Below are 19,038 nucleotides of genomic sequence, written 5' to 3'. Positions count from 1 at the left end.
TCAGCCTGAATTTCTAATCCACTGGAAAATTTGCTAAAAAGAACCTGGTGGAGTTTCTATCCCAAACCTACTTGTGAGCAAAAATCATTGGTTTGCCTGTTTTAATATCACAAAGCTGCCAACTAGTAGTTACACTGTGAGCTGTATTTGTAAGCTGATGGAACACCAAACTATACAACAAAATATTTGGAGAAATACCTATCAAACAGACACGATTTTAATGAAACTGTAGCTGCATGGTCTATGTTTTCGTGCAAATAAGAGCATGCACTTATAAGCTAAAACAAATAATTGGCACAGCAGTGCAATGCTCTTATATGTGAAAATGTAAATTAAATAGTCAGTAATCAGTACAGAGTTTCTTAGATACCTTATAGATGGAGCAAAATCAACACTATATTCTGTAAGAGTATGCTCTTATGTGCATTTTGATATTCTCTTTCAAATATGTAATTTATTCTTACACAGGAAGGCCCAGCGTTGCTCGGGCAAAAGTAACAATAGCGAAGATTATTACGTTATAGTCAAAAAAGAAAAAAAGAGTAATTTCATCAACAAACTAAATATTTCTAAAGAAAACTCGAATGTTCTAATATTGTTTGATTTTCACAACGTGTTCTGATTATATCCTTTGATTTTCATCAAACGTTCTAAAGAAGAAAGGTCGAGAAAAACCGAACTAATCTGTTTAAATTTGAAAATTGAATATGTTCTAACATATTACTCTCTCTTCTTTTTTTTTTCCTCCAGCGCCCATAAATCTTGCCCGTCACTTTCTCTTGTTCTCCATTGTTACTTAACACTTCGGTACCCTGTGTACCAAACTTCAACTTTCAACTCCTATTTGGGCTCTGCGCTGATTATTATTATTATCATCATCAACTCGTCTCAATTATATATATAGATTCTCATTAAAGCACAAAATAAATTTACCTTTATCTATTTGGCAATTGGTTTTCTGTCAATTTTTTCAGGTACTGTTACCTGTGAAAAGTGTATGTATTAATATAAATGATTTAACAACAATTTAACTGAAACCAGTAATCTTTACCTTATCTCTTTGCTGAAGACGATTATACACATAAGGGCAATATGGATGAGTCGGGATGAAACGACCAGAACCAGCAGTAACATTCAGCTGTTCAGAATTTTCGTAATCAGATTAAAAATGTCACTAAATTAACTGATTGACAATGCAATACAAATTATTTAATTTTTAATTTATCATTGGTGCAATTAATCAAATTAAGTATGTAAGTTACAAACATAAAAAGCTTTTTTATTTATCATTCATATAATATCAAAATCAAACTAATTGTTCTATTTAATTCTATAATAGGGCATGTACAATGTTGGGCCTATCACACTGAGATGAACGTCATGCCTAATGCAACAATCTTTTTTCCCCCATCTTCAATGTACGGTATTTACAGATCATTTAATATATCTTGGCAGGGCTCTTGAAATTTTAAAAAGTTCAAGAATGCCTTTATTTTTCTGGCTGGCATATAACAAGAAAATATTGGAATTATGTCAAATGTGGTCCTCAGGATGTTTTGAGATCCCTTTAACCCAAAAAAGCATTAAATAAAAAAATTCTTTGGAGGGGCATTATTTTATCTCAGGATGGAATAAAGATTAATTATCATTGAATTTTCGTCCGATGGAGAAAAAATTTTTTAAAAATTAGAATAAAGACTAAGTCTGCCCAAAATGGGATCACCTTTTTTATTTTGTGTTCCAAGACAAACACTTTCCGGCGACTGACCTTCCTTTTTAGGTTACTTGTCGCCGGAAGGTTATTAAAAAGTCCTTTTAAAACACATAAACGTCCAATTAAAATTACAAAAAATTTCTTAAAATGGAACTGGTGACATAAAGGCAAGATGGACGTAAGCAAGACGTCTGTTTTATGTCACCAGTTCCTTTTTAAGAAATTTTTTGTAATTTTAATTGGACGCTTATGTGTTTTAAAAGGACTTTTTAATAACCTTCCGGCGACAAGTAACCTAAAAAGGAAGGTCAGTCGCCGGAAAGTGTTTGTCTTGGAACACAAAATAAAAAAGGTGATCCCATTTTGGGCAGACTTAGTCTTTATTCTAATTTTTAAAAAGATTAATTAATTAATCCCCTTATATACAGGTTACCATGCCAAATTTCATTTTTAAAGTTTGAGGGGATGGGGAGGCTAAAATTTTCATTAACTCAGAGAATGAGTCAATCATTATTGGCATTTACAATATTTTTTTAAAATTCAGCTCTACCCTTAAATTAAGCCTTTTATATTATTAATTATAATAAATATGCAAAAGTTTTTTCTTTTTATAAAATCTCATAATAGCCTGGAAAATTAAATTGTTGGATTTTGTTGAATCTTCAAATTGTCACTGTCCATTACCAAAGTCTGTTTCCTTCATTAATTTTAAGTAAATAGACCTGGTCAAGATTTATGAAACAAGCTGCAAGATCTTTTCTGTTGTGGAGAATATGTCTTCATTATACATAATACAGTAGAGAGTCGTAAATCCAAATCAATTGGGGACTGGGGTTGTTCGAATAACCGATTGTGTACGAAAAAATATATTAACCTGTCCGATGTTCAAATTTTTCTTTGTTGCGTGTTGCTTTGTGTTGAATTTTTGTCGATTTTAAGCCTAACGAAAATTTTTATTATAATAATCGAGGCTATTGTATCGTTAAAAATTATTTCTTTATTTTGTACAAACAAAATAAATATATTGAAGAATATAAAAACATGAAAATTATACTTTAGAAATAAATCTAGTATCAAAAACCTTCAATTCGGCACGACACAGTCCGAATGAAAATCGTTTGGATAACCAGCGATTCGGATTACTGGGGTTCGGATTAACGACTCTCTACTGTAATAAAGCATAGGCTAACATATTATTGTGGATATTAACAGCAAATTTTATATAATGTAACAAAGCCAATGAATTTAATCTGTCCATTAATAGGAATAGATGAAATGATAATTGATAAGATGAATTTAATATTTTATTTCTGTTTGGTCAAAAACAATTAAAACATAAAGCACATGTCCATTTCAGACTGCATGCATTAATAAATGAATGTTCTTGTTGTATAGTGTTAATCAATCAATAACATTTTTAAAATACTAATTTTTGTATCACCTGTTTACTGTTAAACTACCGTATTGTACATACTAAGTATTACTGTTGGACAAATATTACTACAGGTATATACAGTTTTCTGTCTCCATTATATTTTCATCACTCCCTTTGACAAAATCATTTGTTGAAATTATCATTTTCCTAAGTATTTTGGATGGTCATTTTAAAGAGATTTTACTGTATTTAAAAAATTTCAATAAGCTTAGTACAATCTGGTCAATCTGTAATGTTTTTATAAACATATTGGAATTATAGATCTTATTCTTAGCTGTTTAGAAATTGAGGAAAAAATATTGATTTTCACTTAACAAAATATATATTTATGTATTGTATATCTGTTTTAAATATTAATATCCAAATTATTATTTGGAAAAAATTGAAATAAAAACCATAGGATCAAATCAAAAAAAGTAAAAGCTTTTATATTTACCTTTCCATTGTCCACAACTACTCTTCCTCTTGATATAACATAAACAGGAACACCATGACATGTCATTCCCTCAAAAACATTAGAATCAACTTGCTGATGATGAGTCTTTGCCTGAATGGTACGTGTTTTATTGCCATCCCAAACAACAATATCTGCATCAGAACCCACTTGAATTCGTCCCTATTATCAATAAATTTATTCTTTTACAAAATCAATATGTAATATTAAAAATTTTTTAATATTTGAAATTATTTTACCTTTTGAGGATATATGTTGAAGATTTTAGCTGTATTTGTACTGGTTACAGCTACATACTGACATGGATCTAGTTTGCCAGTCATCTTAAAAAAAATGTTAAAATTGTTCAGATTATTTTCATATAGCGAGTTATTTAAAAAGTTTTGTAACGTTTTCTTACCACTCCCTTTTCCCAAAGTACTGACATTCTATCTTCAACTCCATTGATTCCTGTAGGAATTTTTCTAAAATCTTTACACCCCATTGCTTTTTGTTCCAGTGAAAAGGTACAATGGTCACTTGCTGCCACTTGTAAAGCCCCACTGAGAAACAAAATGAAAATATTGATATTTATATACAGACAACCATCAATAATTTCTATCACTTGTTTTTCTATAAAAAAAACATTAGAAGTGATAGAAATTTTATTTTTAAAAAAAATTGCTTAATATATGAGTTCAATATTGTAGAAGAAAATGAAATTGAATGAAAATTATTAAATACTCATCATAAAAATTAGCATACCAAGAAGGCGTTGTTGTATTGCTGCAAAACTTGGCATGCAGATATGGAAATGATTATAGTGTGATGGTTCAATGCACAATGCAAGCAGAGGGCATTAAAGTGTCCCCCCTTGGCTTATAATAAAACCATGCAAAGGCATTCCATCTGCAGTGGGATGCTGTATCACTATAGATGCCTTTATGTTACAATTGAAGACCACATGAAGAATTAATCAAGTTTGAGAGAAGCCAGATGTAGGTTTGAACCTTTGCATTTTCATTTTTTTTATGTTAACAAAATAATTTATTATTTTACCACATCATTAGCATTATTATTACTATTATCATCCCTCACATTTAAAGCTTATAAAACAAGAGATTAAAAATTGTGTCATTTCTTGTTTAGCAAAAAAGAAGTCTCTGGATTTAACTCTTACATTGTTAAATGAAATTTCATTTCTTCATATTTATTTTTCAGATATTTTCTCTTGTGGTTACATACTATGTTAACACAAACAGATAAGCTTCAGACATTACTGTGGATGGACAAAAAAGACAAGTCTGATATGAAAATTAAAAAATGCAGCAATTATCCACCCTAATTATTAATGTTATGGACAATTTCCTCATGCACTTATTGTTATATTTGAAGTATAACAAACATATCACCATATCTGAACTTTAACATGAAGAAATAAAATTTTTAAGACATATAAGAATTAAATCTACAGACTTTGTTTTAACTAAACAGGAAATGACATCATGTATTTTTAATCTCTTATTTTATAAGCTTTAAATGTTAGAAATAATAATGGTAAATAATAGTTTTTTTAATATATATATGTAAAAATTATTCTAATTGTGAAAACCTACATCATGTAGCTCCTATGCCTAGCATCTTCTCCACTCAGTCATTGCCATTACAACAAAAAGTAAAACTTCCAAAGACTTATGAGCTAAACACTCAAGCCTCTGAAAATTGTTTTTTGAAAATGCTTGAAAAGTGGGCCCTATTATTTGGACAAGGAACTGAGCTATGTGCTCACCAAGTTTCATTTGAATTGGAGACCAAATGTTTGGCCCGCTCTTCGTAAGTATGATGGTGATAATACTACTGAATCTAACTTAGCACTTTTATTTTTCATTAAATTATATTAAGAACTGAACTTTATAATAGTCTTAATTGAACAGAATAGCAAGCAATGATATATAATGAAAATAATATAGAAAAATTAATGCACCTTGATAATAAATCCATAAGATACAGTGGAGTTGTGGGATCGGGTCGAAGAGGTGGTGATACAACATGAGAAGCTGATTTATACCAACATTTATCAAAGTAGGCTCTTCCATCAATTGCCAAACTAGCTGCAAGAGTTTCTCCAAAAACAATGCACCCTTAAATAAATTATTTTTAATAATATATTGTTATTATATATTAATATAGCATCTAAATTGTTATTGAACTACAAAAAATTTTAATAATTAAAACAGCTTTAAATATTTAATTTTGTGTTGGTATAATCTATGTATAAAATGTATTTCTTACGAGATGTTTATTTTGATACAGTAGAATTCTTTTTAATGAATTGCTTGGGCCACTGAAAATCATCTGCTGTTCTGAAAATCCGTTATTTTGAGAACAGCAGATTTCCTGCATACCCGGGAAAATATCCATTATTTAAGTGCCTACATATAAGCAATACCTGTACTTGAAATTACAGTATTTAGTCTCTTGAGATCTCTATTCTTTACTCTATAGAAATACAATGTTACAAGATCATATATTAAGCCACGTGTGTGTACAATAAAGCTGAAGGAAACTATATACTCTAAGTACAAAAAGAAATTACATATGCGCATTAGCACTTCACTTAACATTATTTGTTAAAATACTTGTCCATCTTGATTTGTTTTGATGCTGCTTTTCTGCTTATTGAATACAACAACCACTCGGTATTAGCATCATCATGTACAGTACACCTGTTTGTTTATGCTGATACTCATCAGGAAGGTCTTCATGACTTTGAAAGACTTGATGGCCTTGCTAAATTTTGGCAATACACTTGGACCAGCATCTATGTTTAGTGCTGAAATTCAGCAAGGCCACCGAGTCTAGTGACTTCTCAGTCCACTGACACTCTTTGTACAATTCTTTAATTGTTCATATTCCAGATGTAGGCTAACAAGTTCATCATTGAACTCTATAAATTTACAAAAATATCTGATTATTAATTAAATGTTGAAAAAACACAAAGTTTGAAATAGATTGGGCTAGAAAAAATCTGTTATTCCAAATTACGAATCTGTTAAAAGGAGGCAAGGTTACATTGATTTGGTGGGACCTGGGGAAAAAAATCTATTGTTCTGCAATCTGTTAAAACAAGATTCTACTGCATGTAAAATGATAGATATGTCACACCTTTCACCTTGTGATGGTACACCAGTTACAGAACACTGATCTTTGTAATGCTATACTGGAGAAAATTTTGGAATTGAAGTCACATGTCTTCCAGTCTAGACCAGAAGTTTGTATATAGTTAATTGGGACTTTCTGCCCTATATACAAACATCTATCTTTCTAAGATTAAGGAAGGAAGGATGGACAGACAGATGACAGTGGGAATTTATAGGTCTACAATTTTCCAAATTGCAGCCAGATAAAAAATAACCTGTGGAAAGAAAGTGTATCTAATGTTGCTTTTAGAAAAAAAATCTGCATATAATTAGTATTGCATTAATACAGAGTCTAATTTAACATAGTTTGGGTAAATATATAGAATGAGTAACAGATGTAGATTACTATCAGTATTTGTTGTTCTAATAATCAAGATTATTAGAACTAAAAATAGATGCAAAAAATTAAAAAGGAAAGCTGGTAAAATGGTCAGAGATAGGCATATATAGTTATAGTGATTAAAAAACATATGTCAAAGTCATATAAACTTTGTCATCGTGTATGGCATGAAAAAATATAAATGTTTATTTACCTTGTTTTCTTTTTTCTAAAATAATGTCTGCAGATGTTTTACTCATGACATGAACAACATACAAGGGACAATGCATTTGATTTGCTAAAACCACTGCTCTATAAGTAGCTTCAGCTTCCACCTAAAAAAAGTTTAAAACAACTTTTAAAAAATATATTCTATATTAAAATTATTATTAAATGTAAAAATGCATATATACTTCTTCAGGTCTACTATATAAATGTCCTTCAGGTCCGGTTATACCCAATTTTAATAACTTTTTACCATTCTGTTATAAAACAAAAAACAGTTATTAGGTCCAAATAATCTACTGTAAATATTAATTATTATAAATTTATTACCTCATCAATAATATCACCATTTTCTGCATGCACCATTCCTATTGCACCAATCTTTTTACAAGTATCAAAAACTTTTAATATGTCATCATCTCTTAGCATTAATATATCTTTATATGCCATAAATATTTTAAAGGAATTTATACCTAAAATTAAAAATTTTAAATAATATTTTATGATACATTATAACAAATATATTGTTCTTTCAGAGACCATCCATTAATTATACATACTGTTTAGGGAGGAGGGATCAAGGCATTGTATACACAGGCTTTAGTGTTGTTAGTGTCATACAAATTTGTTCTTCTAAGCCTACTTACTAGTCTAGATAATAAATTGTTTTACAAAATACTTGCAGAACTTTTTAGTCATTTCTTCAATGTCAATACGGATCCAAGAGCTGATGTACTGTATACATAAAGGGGAGGAAGCTTGCAAAAACACATCATTATACACAGCAGGGAGGGAGGGAGGTCAGAAATGGCTCAAAAACTGTTTATATAAATATATATAACGGATGACCACTTATTTAATTTTTAAATTTACATTTATTTAAAAGTTAAGGTTGTTTCTTTGTAACAATATATCATGTTGTGAATGAATATAACAACACACAGGAAATGTTACAAACATATTAAAAAGCCTGCTTTTCATTTTAGGCTTCTTTAATAAATTAAGTTTGAACAAGAAAAATAACCTACATAAAGACAGAATGAACTTTAATTCATTTAATCATTCTACACTATAACCTCATTATAATGTACTGCTTTATGATGCATTTCATCCAATAATGTATATTTTTCCTATTTCCAGCCAATGATGTGCAATTTTACCCATTTATGATGTAGTGCATTTTGCTTATAATGTAGTGATTTTTAGTGGCCTGTATTTGTTTAATAACATATATCTTGCTCTAATTCCTACCAAAGTCATTTTCCACCTGGTTTTAATATACTGGAGGTCGCTAATTTTTTCCTACCACCAGATGGCCCTGATTGGAAGAGGAAGGCTACCCTCGAGAGGAGACACTGATGGTTGGTTATACTGTATAAGGCAATTCCACGTATGAATGAATTCATGTGAATAGTCAATAAGGTCTGAAATACAAAAGAATCCTTTGTGTTAATAGAAAATAATTTTTCTATTAACATACATTTCTGTTATAGGGTAAGATTCTAGCTTCTACAGAAAATTGTAAAATTACTTTAAGAATGTAAGAAATATGTCTATTATTATAACTGGCATATGGTATGTATATTATGGTAATAAAAATTAAAGTGCCATTGTTTTAAAATGGCAATTTTATATATAACATATTTCACTTATAACATACCTTATGGGGACAGAATGTTATAACAAGGTTACACTGTATTTCGTTGTTTTTACTTTTGCAGCTGTTATAACATAACATGAGTATTGTAATTATATTATATTTGATCCTCCATGTTTTTTGCAGTTTTGATACTTCCTGAACACAAAAAAGTAAAAAAAAAATTCCCCAGGATGTGTATATTGGCATCTAGTCCATTTAATATCTCAGAATTGGGTAAAGATTAAGAAAGGAAATTTGGCATGATAACTTGTATATAAGGAGCACTGATGCTATTAAATTTTGGAATATTGAACTTGAGGGTATGAGAGATAGAGGGGGTTGTGTGTTATATTTCAAGTGGAGGTGGACTTGATGAAAATTTTACTTGTTATTAGATTGCAATTTGAAAAAATTGTAGACCTATAAACTTGCACTGTCACCTGTCCTTCCTTAATCTTGAGAACGGAGCTAGATAGATGAAAGACGAGACTAGATATGAAAACTTTAGGTGAAGGGGCCTCGATTAACTATATATGATGCAAATCAGAAGTCACATTATTTCAATTCATAAATTTTTCCCTGAAAGAATGTTAGATAGATGACTGGCGCTACTCTATTGTTAAAGGAAAAGTATGATGTGCAGGGACAAGCCACTACTAATTTGATGTGGAGAGCATGTATTTTAAATTAAATAAATTAAAAATTGCAGCCTGGCATTGTGACGATGTCGCAATAAATAATTTGCTCATTGGTATTTAGAATATTTTAAAAAACTCATTTTTACCTTCAAAATTAAACCTTTTGTCTTTTTACCATAATAATATAAAAGTAAATTACTTTTATATTATTAATTATTAAATACTTTTAATAACATCTCGTAACGGATGGCACTACACAACTTTAACTTTGAGCTAGTGTCATAGTGTTTTTTAAAAAGGCAATTTTTATCATAATTCAATAATTCAAACTTTTCCCATGGATAGTACTTCCTCCATGAGTGACAACTTCTGAACACTACTCATCAAAGGAACTAGAGACAAAATTACAGATTGGAGCAATCGGCAACTTCACCAAAAATGGGCATTAGAATTCCAGGGGGAGGACCCTGAATAAAAGGAAAAGGGAAGATGACAGAGTCTGCCTATCTCTGCTGTGCTTCACCGCTTATCTTCTCGACCTCCCACCATTTTCATCAAACCTTAGCTGCTCCAAACTAACAAATAATCAATCGAAACCCATTGTAAATGTTACTATTATAGTCTTCTGAATTCAGGACCCACCATAAACGAGCAGGAGACTTGCCTTCCTTCCTTCAGGACGTCCAAAACCAACTCTCACTGATCCAGTTATTTACTGACGTGTCCAAATTTGTATATGCTCTCTCTCTCTGTTCAATGCACTTATAGAATAGATTCTTTCATTTATGCTACATTTGTAAATTAGCAATGACCTTTATAAATAAATTGTTTTTTTATGTTTCACTGCATAGTGGAGTGCATTATTTCCAGATATTTTCTCTCTAACTTTCCGTCCTTCATCAGCCCACATTCATCCCCATACATAGCTGCTCATGCACATTCCACAAACATGTGGAAAAGTACAATCAAAGAAAAGGTTTCTGTGTTTGCCAGGAAAACACAGTGTCAGAAGCATAATAGGGGGACACTTCTCAGATTCCATATTTTCAAAAGTATAAATTTAATAATTAAGGAACCATTCAAGTGTTACATCAGTAAAAGCTTTCCTTTTTTTCCCATTCCTCCACCCCATAAACTGCTGGCATAATATTTGGATGGTTCCTAATCTAGCAGTGTTTCCCTATTACAGAATCCACAAAAAATAAAATTAATAAAAAAAAATAGTATATTTGAAAGTCAATATTTATAATCCAATGTGTATTTAATTACATTTAACAATGTTTATTTTATTTCTATAAAACTTGGCAATGCTTGGCAAAAAATTAATATATTTATTAAGCAAAAATATCAATTATTGCTTTAATAAATATTATATTAATTTTTGTAAGTGAAGAATGTGTATTATACCATGCTGTTCTTGTAATCTGTGATGGTTCAAATGTTTGTAATTTGTTTTTTCCCCACATCATGGCAATGAGTGCCAGTATGCATAAATAATTGATTAAAATTAACAAAGAAATTTAAATTATGAATTTTTTCATATAATATTTAAGTATTCTGTATTTTAAATAATATAAAATTGCAGTTAAAGTTGCCTTTTTTTTTAAAATAAATTTTTACAAAATACCTTTCTCTTTAGTTAGTATTTCCATTTCCTTTGCAACTTGATCTGACCATGAAGCAACAGCAACATGAAGACCATAATCACAACAAACTTTCTCATCAGCCCAACCTCTCCATTTTTTGTAGCTATCCAACAAAGAAGAATCCTTCTCTGCTACAAAATCCACTATAAAAATCAAAATGATAATGCATATAAAATTATAATTTTTAATATTTTTAATGGATCCAAAAATAATAAGTTAAAAGAACAAAATCAACTTTATATTTTGAAAATTAAAATTAGTTTTATAGAAAAATCTAACATTTTATTGAAACAATACAAACATTATCTCTATTTTAAATAATGATCGTAAAAATTTCTTAATGTTTTTAATGTGTAAAGCACAAAAACTTGATTTAAAGCAAACATACTAATCATAGTAGTGCCTCCTGCCAATGCTGCTCGTGTTCCAGAATAAAAATCATCAATAGTTACTGATCCCATAAAAGGGAACTGGAAATGAGTATGAGGATCAATACCCCCTGTTTAATTCAAATAAATTATTAATTTAGTAAAATTAATAATATATATATTACATAAGTAATAACAATTACCTGGAATTACATAATTTCCATTGGCATCTATGATTCTTGTATCTGAAGACACTTTTAGATTCTTACCAATTTTTCTAAAATTTAATTAATATACCATTTTGTTATTATTAATCACAATTGTATATTTTTAAAATTACAAAACTTACTCAATAATCCCATTTTCTATATAGATATCTCCTTCAAATGAAGCATCATCATTTGTAATTATACCATTGGAAATCAGTAATTTCTGAAAATATTTAAAATAAAAAAGTTAAAACTATGTTCTGTGTTGTTTTGGACTTATCATAAATATATATATTGCACATCTACACTATAAAAAAAAAAAAAGTTACTATATCCTAAAATCTCCTTGCCCAACCTGAAATAATTAATTCAAGTCTACCTATGCTGACCATTATTGGGGAAGTTTCTTTAAATATGAACTGATTGCTAAAATTACTAAATAATTATATGTTTTCACTAAATACTTTTTACACTTATATGTGTGAAGTTAAAGTGAGAATATTGTTAACTGACGAAGGCGAATACACCGAATAAAGAACCACTTACAGCATATGGTGGAACAAAGTATTTATTTTCGTGGAAAAGATACGGGTTCTTAAGGATTTCAACAGAAAAACAACAAACAGTAACATGGCGTCACCCACAAATCCAAAAAGTCGGTGGGACTATGACAAAATATCTAGAGGTATACAAGGAACAAAGCTTGGGTAATGCAATAACTAATCCTTACAACTAACATAATAAGGAAGAAGGAAGTCAGAAAGGGTAGATAAGAAATAGTAAGATAGTTAACAGAAAAGAATTGAATATCCGGGATGTACGAACGTTACACAACTTCCGTGAGAGGCCACATGGAACTCTCTTGGACTGATTTTTAGTCGCCATCTTTCTTTTTCTACATTTGAGACTCGCCGTGTTGTGACTTCAATAAGTTCATAAATCTTTCTCATACCAGTTCAATTTCATCAGTCTCACTGATACTTGACAACACTCAGCATTATCATCTCCATCTTTACTTCATGAAGGCCAGCCAAGAAAAAGTATTCTCTTTCTCCAAATGTGTCCTCAGGTAGCCTTCCTTTCTTTGTTCACGTGGTTCTACAAATTGACTCCCACCACCCAAGGGAATAGAGTAGAATAGAAAGTTCTAGAAGTAAGAAAGAACAAATGAATGAATGAAAGACTGAAAAACTATGACTAAGCGAAAATTATACTATGGCGTACTACCATATATGTCTTCCTGAAAATCAATTACTAAATTTTAAAAATTAGTTTGACAAAATGTGCAATTAACACCTGCCTCACTCCATCTCACCTTTGCCCTCCCAGAATGAAAATCCTAGCACCATTACTGTGAAGATCACAGATAGTAAGACAAACTGAATAAGATTATATATTCATTTCAATAAATTACATTTTTTTAAACAATCTTTCAGTCTTCATTGTGCATGTTATAACAATATACACTGATGACAAATAAAACAGCAGTTATTTTTCTAAAATATCCAATTTACTACTAGCATAACATGTAAATTTTGCTGGCAACATTTTAATTAAGAAGGAAAATTCATAAAATCTCTGTTTATTAGGAAAGGTTCAAAGCACCTTTTCTCATTTAGCACTTGGGGCACAGTCTCTTTCCTTGATACATCTTTGTATAAAATATTTGAATTTTTCAATATAATAATTCAGTCGTATAGGTAGCGATTTTTAAAAATAAATTATAATTACAAAAAAATATAAAAAAGTTATAAAATTTTGAATACCTGATTAGTCTTCTTATTACTCTCCATACTTTTTCTGGATTAATCTAATGAATGATAAATAACATTTCAGTTTTAATTATTATAGCCGAAGAATCAACACTTGTGTAAAAATTCATCGGAGATTTAATTTTCAAAAAATTAACTCATCTTTCTTATAGTTTGGTGCTATCTTTAACAAATATGATAAAATATCACTTTTATAAATTTAATATTTTTTTAAGATATAAATTATCTTTAAAATCAAAGAAATAGGATAATATTTCTAATAAAATTGATAATATATCTAATGTCCTTTGTTCTTAAAGAATAAGTCTTCAACAAATCTATATAACCTTTCAGATCAAGCAGATATTATAAAAATCAAATTGTTTTTCTGTAAAACATTTCATATTTCAAAAGAAAATAATGCTATGATTTAATTATTATGAAAAATAATAATATATTGAAAGGGGAAAAAATGTTGAAAGATGAAAAGTAGATTAAAAAAATAAAATTACACCTTCATCAATCCATATTGAAGAAGATAATTACAGCAGTCATTTTAGTTTATGCTAACTGGATTTAGTAGTAAATAATTTTGAAAATACATATAATTTTTTTAAAGTAGATAATATTCATAAAATCATCAAAAGTTTAATTAAAATTAATTATTATTTTATGAATTCAAAAAGTCTGTTAAATATAAAGTAATATTTTCAATATTACTTTATATTACATTTTATTTATACATTATTTATTAACAAATAATTAAATTCTTTTTCAACTGTATTTTTTATTTAAATATCCTCTTTATTTAATTGTATAATGGTTCTATATATTCTATTTAATGAAAATCACTTCCTCTTCACAATAAATTCTTGAAAGTTTTATTCCTACACCTACATACCCCACACATATGTAATTAATACATAAAATTTTTAGTTTTTAATACAAGTTGATATTTTTGAAGCAAAAGACAAAAATCAGAAATTATTTTCAAGTGCTTTATATAGAAATAATTTTCGAATGATCAAACAATACATTTGAAGATAATTTTTTTGCATATTTTGCAAGATTTGGAGTGAATTACTACTTATAAAAATCAAATCAAATGCTTTTTTCCAGAAAAATCCTTTTTCTGTATCAAATTCTATATTTGAGAAAATTACTTTATTGAAAAAGCTTTTAAAAGGGAGCATAGCAAAATTCTTAAAAAGGAATTTTGGTATGCTCTCTTTTCATAAAATACATGATTCCAGGTGTTAAGTTTATAGTTTTTTTTTTCAAATTAAGATAGTATTTCTCAAACCAATCTGTATATTTATATATTAAAAGCAAAATGTTCCATCTCCACTGAAACTGAAACCAACACTTTACATAGAAGCAGCGTGTAAGTAGGTCACAAGTGGGATTTACAATTCATTCTTTGAAAGGACCACCCGTTAACTTTCTCTGTGGACTCGGCCTGAATTAACGAAAAGGGCCAACAAAAGGAAAGGAAGGTTTTTGTGTAGGGATAAGAGACAGAAAAAAGACTTCATTTTTGACCTGGAGTTGAAGAGATGATTTCAATTGCTCCCATAGCAACTATTCTTTAAGTTTGATTTTTGAATAATAACCATTGGTTGTATACAGAATACAGATAAAAATAATATAAAAACTAAACCTGTATAACAATTTTTATCTATATGTATATTAATTAAAAGCAAAATGTTCCATCACCACCATACACAAATAACAAATTTAAAAATTGATTTACAATTGAAAATTTCAAAACAACTTTTAAATGGGTTTTAAAAAAACATCTTAATTTTAATTAGTTTTGATTTTATTTTTAATTTTGGTTTTGGTGTAAAGGTCAGAATTTTAATTACAGTATTTTACAGATTATAAGACGCTACGGACTATAAGACACACCTTAATTTTTAAGCAATTAAAAAAAATAAATACCCATAAGACGCTGCGGACTATAAGACGCACCTGAATTTTGGAGGCAATTTTTCGAAGAAAAAAGTGCGTCTTATAGTCCGTAAAATACGGTATTATTTTTAGGTTTGATTTAATTTATTTAGTATTTAGTTTTTATAATTATTTTTAATGAAACTTCTTTTGTGAATGACTATAGAAATTGTTTTAGTGTTGTTTTGCACAGAAGATAAATTAAAATAAATTTAGATTTGATTTTGTTTTATAAATTTTTCTGCTTTTTAAAAATTTTTTTTAAATTTTAATTTTAAGAAAGTTAACATTAATTGAACTATTCGGCTATTTAGTATTCTGTAAAACGTCAATATTACCTAAATGTAGTATAAGCATTCTATGAGGTATCTCAAAGTGAAAAAAATTATATACAAAAATAATGCATAAAAATTAAAAATAATTAAACAAACATGAAATTCAGATTTAGATGTCAAAACAAAAATAATAATAAAGTTAATGAAGAAATATGTTAACATATAGAACAACAACATGATATAATGTATTAGATGCTTCAGTCAGAATACAATGACAAAGTTTTAAATAATTAAGTTCGAAAGTAAATTGATTTTTAATAAAATCAGGTTTAAAAACTTCTTAAGAAAGCTTGTAACTCATGAATGTATTTACACTTTAGATTTCACAATTCATCAATTAGATTATATTAGAATGCAACATGGATTCTACTATATCCTAATTGTTATATTGTGAAATTAACCATTTTGGATATATATCTTATCAATTTTCCAATTTGAGGATCCTGATGTCAGTTTGGGTTGGATCTTCCACAATTTTCACAAGTGGTCTGGTCCAGATAAGTCAGATTTCATTCCTTATTCATTATGCCCCATTCACAATATTTTGCCAAAACTGTGATGACCCTGTTTATAAACTCAATCCACACAAGGTAGAAAGAGTTCAAGAAAGATTGTCATTTTTACATCCGATATAAATTTGTAATTACAATTATGTGAAACAGTGCCGTAACTAGCCATTCTTGTGCCCTGTGCAAGAATTTGCATTTAGGCCCCTTAATTAATTAGTTTTGGGAAAATAATAAAACAAATACATGCATTTTGGGTCCCCCTTCCAAGTGGGCCCTGTGCAGGTGCACCTGTTGCACCTGCCTAGTTACGGCACTGATGTGAAATATCATATTTAAGTATCTTTTTGTCATCTCTATGTGGTGTTATGTAATTAAAACTTTATTTTCAGAATGGAGTTTGGTTTCTTTCCAGATGGAGTCCAGGAGGGTGTATTGCCCTCTTGTATCTCATAAAAGCAGTTTTAAACAACATAAGATCATCATTGTTTCTATGTAAATACAGTATTCTAGAAACCAATTAGATCCTAAGAGCAAGAATTTATTGTATATTCTACTTATAATTTAGATTAAGATAGTAAATGATTGTAAACAAGATATTATATAAATGACTTTTATCATCACCCAGACAGCTAAAATTCAAGGATAATAGATTAGGATTTATCTCTGATTGATAGCTCCATTTGACAAGTGGACTCAGATTTAAAAAATTAATTGAAACAGGTTTTTCTTTTTAAGTATTATTGTAACCCATTTTTTAAAAGTGTTGTTTCCATGGCTGGACTAACCATTAGGCAAAATAAGCGCATTCTTAGGACATTAAGGAAAGAAGGTGTCCCAGAAATTTTTCATTTTCCAATTTACCATGTACCACATGGGGCAAAACTGGAAATGCTGCAGCCAAACTAGGCAGTGGCACACTCAAAATTTATTCTCGGGGGAGAAAAGTTGAACGGATAAAAAATTTTTTAATGCAAACATCAATAAGATTTCCACCTTATGTGACCGCTAATTCATAATTAATAGAAGACACGACATCATATAAATAAAAAATGAGTTTAATTAAAAAAAAATTTTTGAAGAATTTACTAGTGTTGTTTTCCTTTTACTTTGGGGGCGCCAGTGCCTCTTGGCCATTTCTGGGTGCACCATTGAAACTAAGATCCAAAAAATAAATGAAAAAATTATTAAAGTATTTATTTGTCAAAATGGATGATGCTAACAATTTTGTCTTATTAACCTATATACATAAAAATGAGGATGTTTGTTTGCTATATACTCATAGGCCGTTCGACCAATTGCTACGAAACTCGGCAGTTACGTTTAGAAACTTCTAACTTAGGTAATGTCATACATCCCACCCCAAAACATCGATTGGATTTCTATAAATCAATTAATTTCTATATTCGATTTGCTGATTTACACGTAGCGCCATCTATTGGCACAAAACGTAAAATAATAAACTAAATATATTTGTAAAAAAGATACAATTTAAACAATATATATATATATATATATATATATATATATATATATATTATTCACGTAATTACTGCGACAACAATTTTTTCAAATTGCAGCCCAATAATTTTTCTATAAACGCGATATTTACGAGAACGTACTGTACTTCCCACGTAGTTTATAGGCTGTTCCCAAAATTGAAACACTATTACCGTATTTTACGGACTATAAGACTCACCTTAATTTTTAAGCAATTTAAAAAAAAATACCTATAAGACGCACCTGAATTTTGGAGGCAATTTTTCGAAGAAAAAAATGCGTCTTATAGTCCGTAAAATACGGTAATCAATAAAAGCAATTATTCTCGCATTTTTACAAATTTTTTAAAAAAAATTTAATTAAACAAGTCATATAAAGTCTTTCAGACGTTGAGGTTATAATAAAATCTGTGTATACTAGAATTGTACCGTAGCAGTTTTTCCGTTTTAGACAGGTTTTTACTGTATACAATAAAACCTGTGCAAACTAAAATCGTACGGCACCGAATATTTTTTCTGGTTTGGAAAGTTTCCATTTTGAACATGTTATTATTATTATTATTTTTAAACAGAAAATCGCTCCGTTCCGAATAATTTTTCCGTTTAGACAGGTTTTACTGTAATTAAAGTTTTTTTTCATTAGCGAGGTCGAGGTCGAAGTTTTAAACGCGAAAACGTGTACGTGGGACGTTCAGCGCCCTTTCCTGTACGCCTAGAAGTTTGACTAGCGTTTGGAAAGTGAGTGGAATCGTGTTGGACGTTCCAAACGCCATTGTCAAACTTCTAGGCGTACAGGAAAGGGCGCTGAACGTCCCACGTACACGTTTTCGCGTTTAAAACTTCGGCCTCAACCTCGGTATTTTCGTATTGTACGAAAATCAAACACGAAACTACTTAAAAATAAATATGTAGCAAACACAAAATTATTTTGAATTTTGTAAAGTCTTTTTTTATATTTTTATATTACATCTAAATGCTTTTTTTAAAATTATCAATTATTTTTGTACAACGTAAAAGTACTATTGCCGGCATAATTAGAAAGTATTAGAGCTATATTATACTGTATATACCTGATTATTCTAAAGCTGCTGGTAGATCCTGTTGACCTGTTGTTGGAAGTGTTAGCAAGGACGATAGTTATAATGCTATACTAGCATTTACACTTTTT

At 29.3% G+C, this 19,038-nt stretch overlaps 1 protein-coding gene across 1 annotated transcript in view; it reads right to left on the bottom strand.

Annotated features, from left to right (window-relative positions):
* The window catches only part of LOC136986583 (dihydropyrimidinase-like), a 22,153-nt gene extending 3,115 nt beyond the window's left edge, over positions 1–19,038 (bottom strand). Inside the window, exons 1-15 of the mRNA XM_067284166.1 lie at positions 18,941–19,038; positions 13,593–13,636; positions 11,967–12,049; positions 11,821–11,894; positions 11,638–11,748; positions 11,231–11,392; positions 7,657–7,799; positions 7,515–7,583; positions 7,316–7,436; positions 5,567–5,723; positions 4,004–4,145; positions 3,843–3,926; positions 3,586–3,765; positions 1,052–1,138; positions 934–984 (exon numbers count right to left, since the gene is read on the bottom strand). Coding sequence (XP_067140267.1) covers positions 940–984; positions 1,052–1,138; positions 3,586–3,765; positions 3,843–3,926; positions 4,004–4,145; positions 5,567–5,723; positions 7,316–7,436; positions 7,515–7,583; positions 7,657–7,799; positions 11,231–11,392; positions 11,638–11,748; positions 11,821–11,894; positions 11,967–12,049; positions 13,593–13,619 — 1,485 coding nt within the window. The 5' untranslated portion in view covers positions 13,620–13,636; positions 18,941–19,038 and the 3' untranslated portion in view covers positions 934–939. The remainder of the gene's footprint in view (positions 1–933; positions 985–1,051; positions 1,139–3,585; positions 3,766–3,842; positions 3,927–4,003; positions 4,146–5,566; positions 5,724–7,315; positions 7,437–7,514; positions 7,584–7,656; positions 7,800–11,230; positions 11,393–11,637; positions 11,749–11,820; positions 11,895–11,966; positions 12,050–13,592; positions 13,637–18,940) is intronic.

Source organism: Centruroides vittatus, unplaced genomic scaffold (genome assembly GCF_030686945.1).
Source record: "Centruroides vittatus isolate TY-2023 unplaced genomic scaffold, ASM3068694v2 scaffold_1152, whole genome shotgun sequence".
Taxonomy (NCBI): domain Eukaryota; kingdom Metazoa; phylum Arthropoda; class Arachnida; order Scorpiones; family Buthidae; genus Centruroides; species Centruroides vittatus.
The sequence above is the reverse complement of the archived record's forward strand: the minus strand, read 5'-3'. Positions and strand labels throughout refer to the sequence as shown.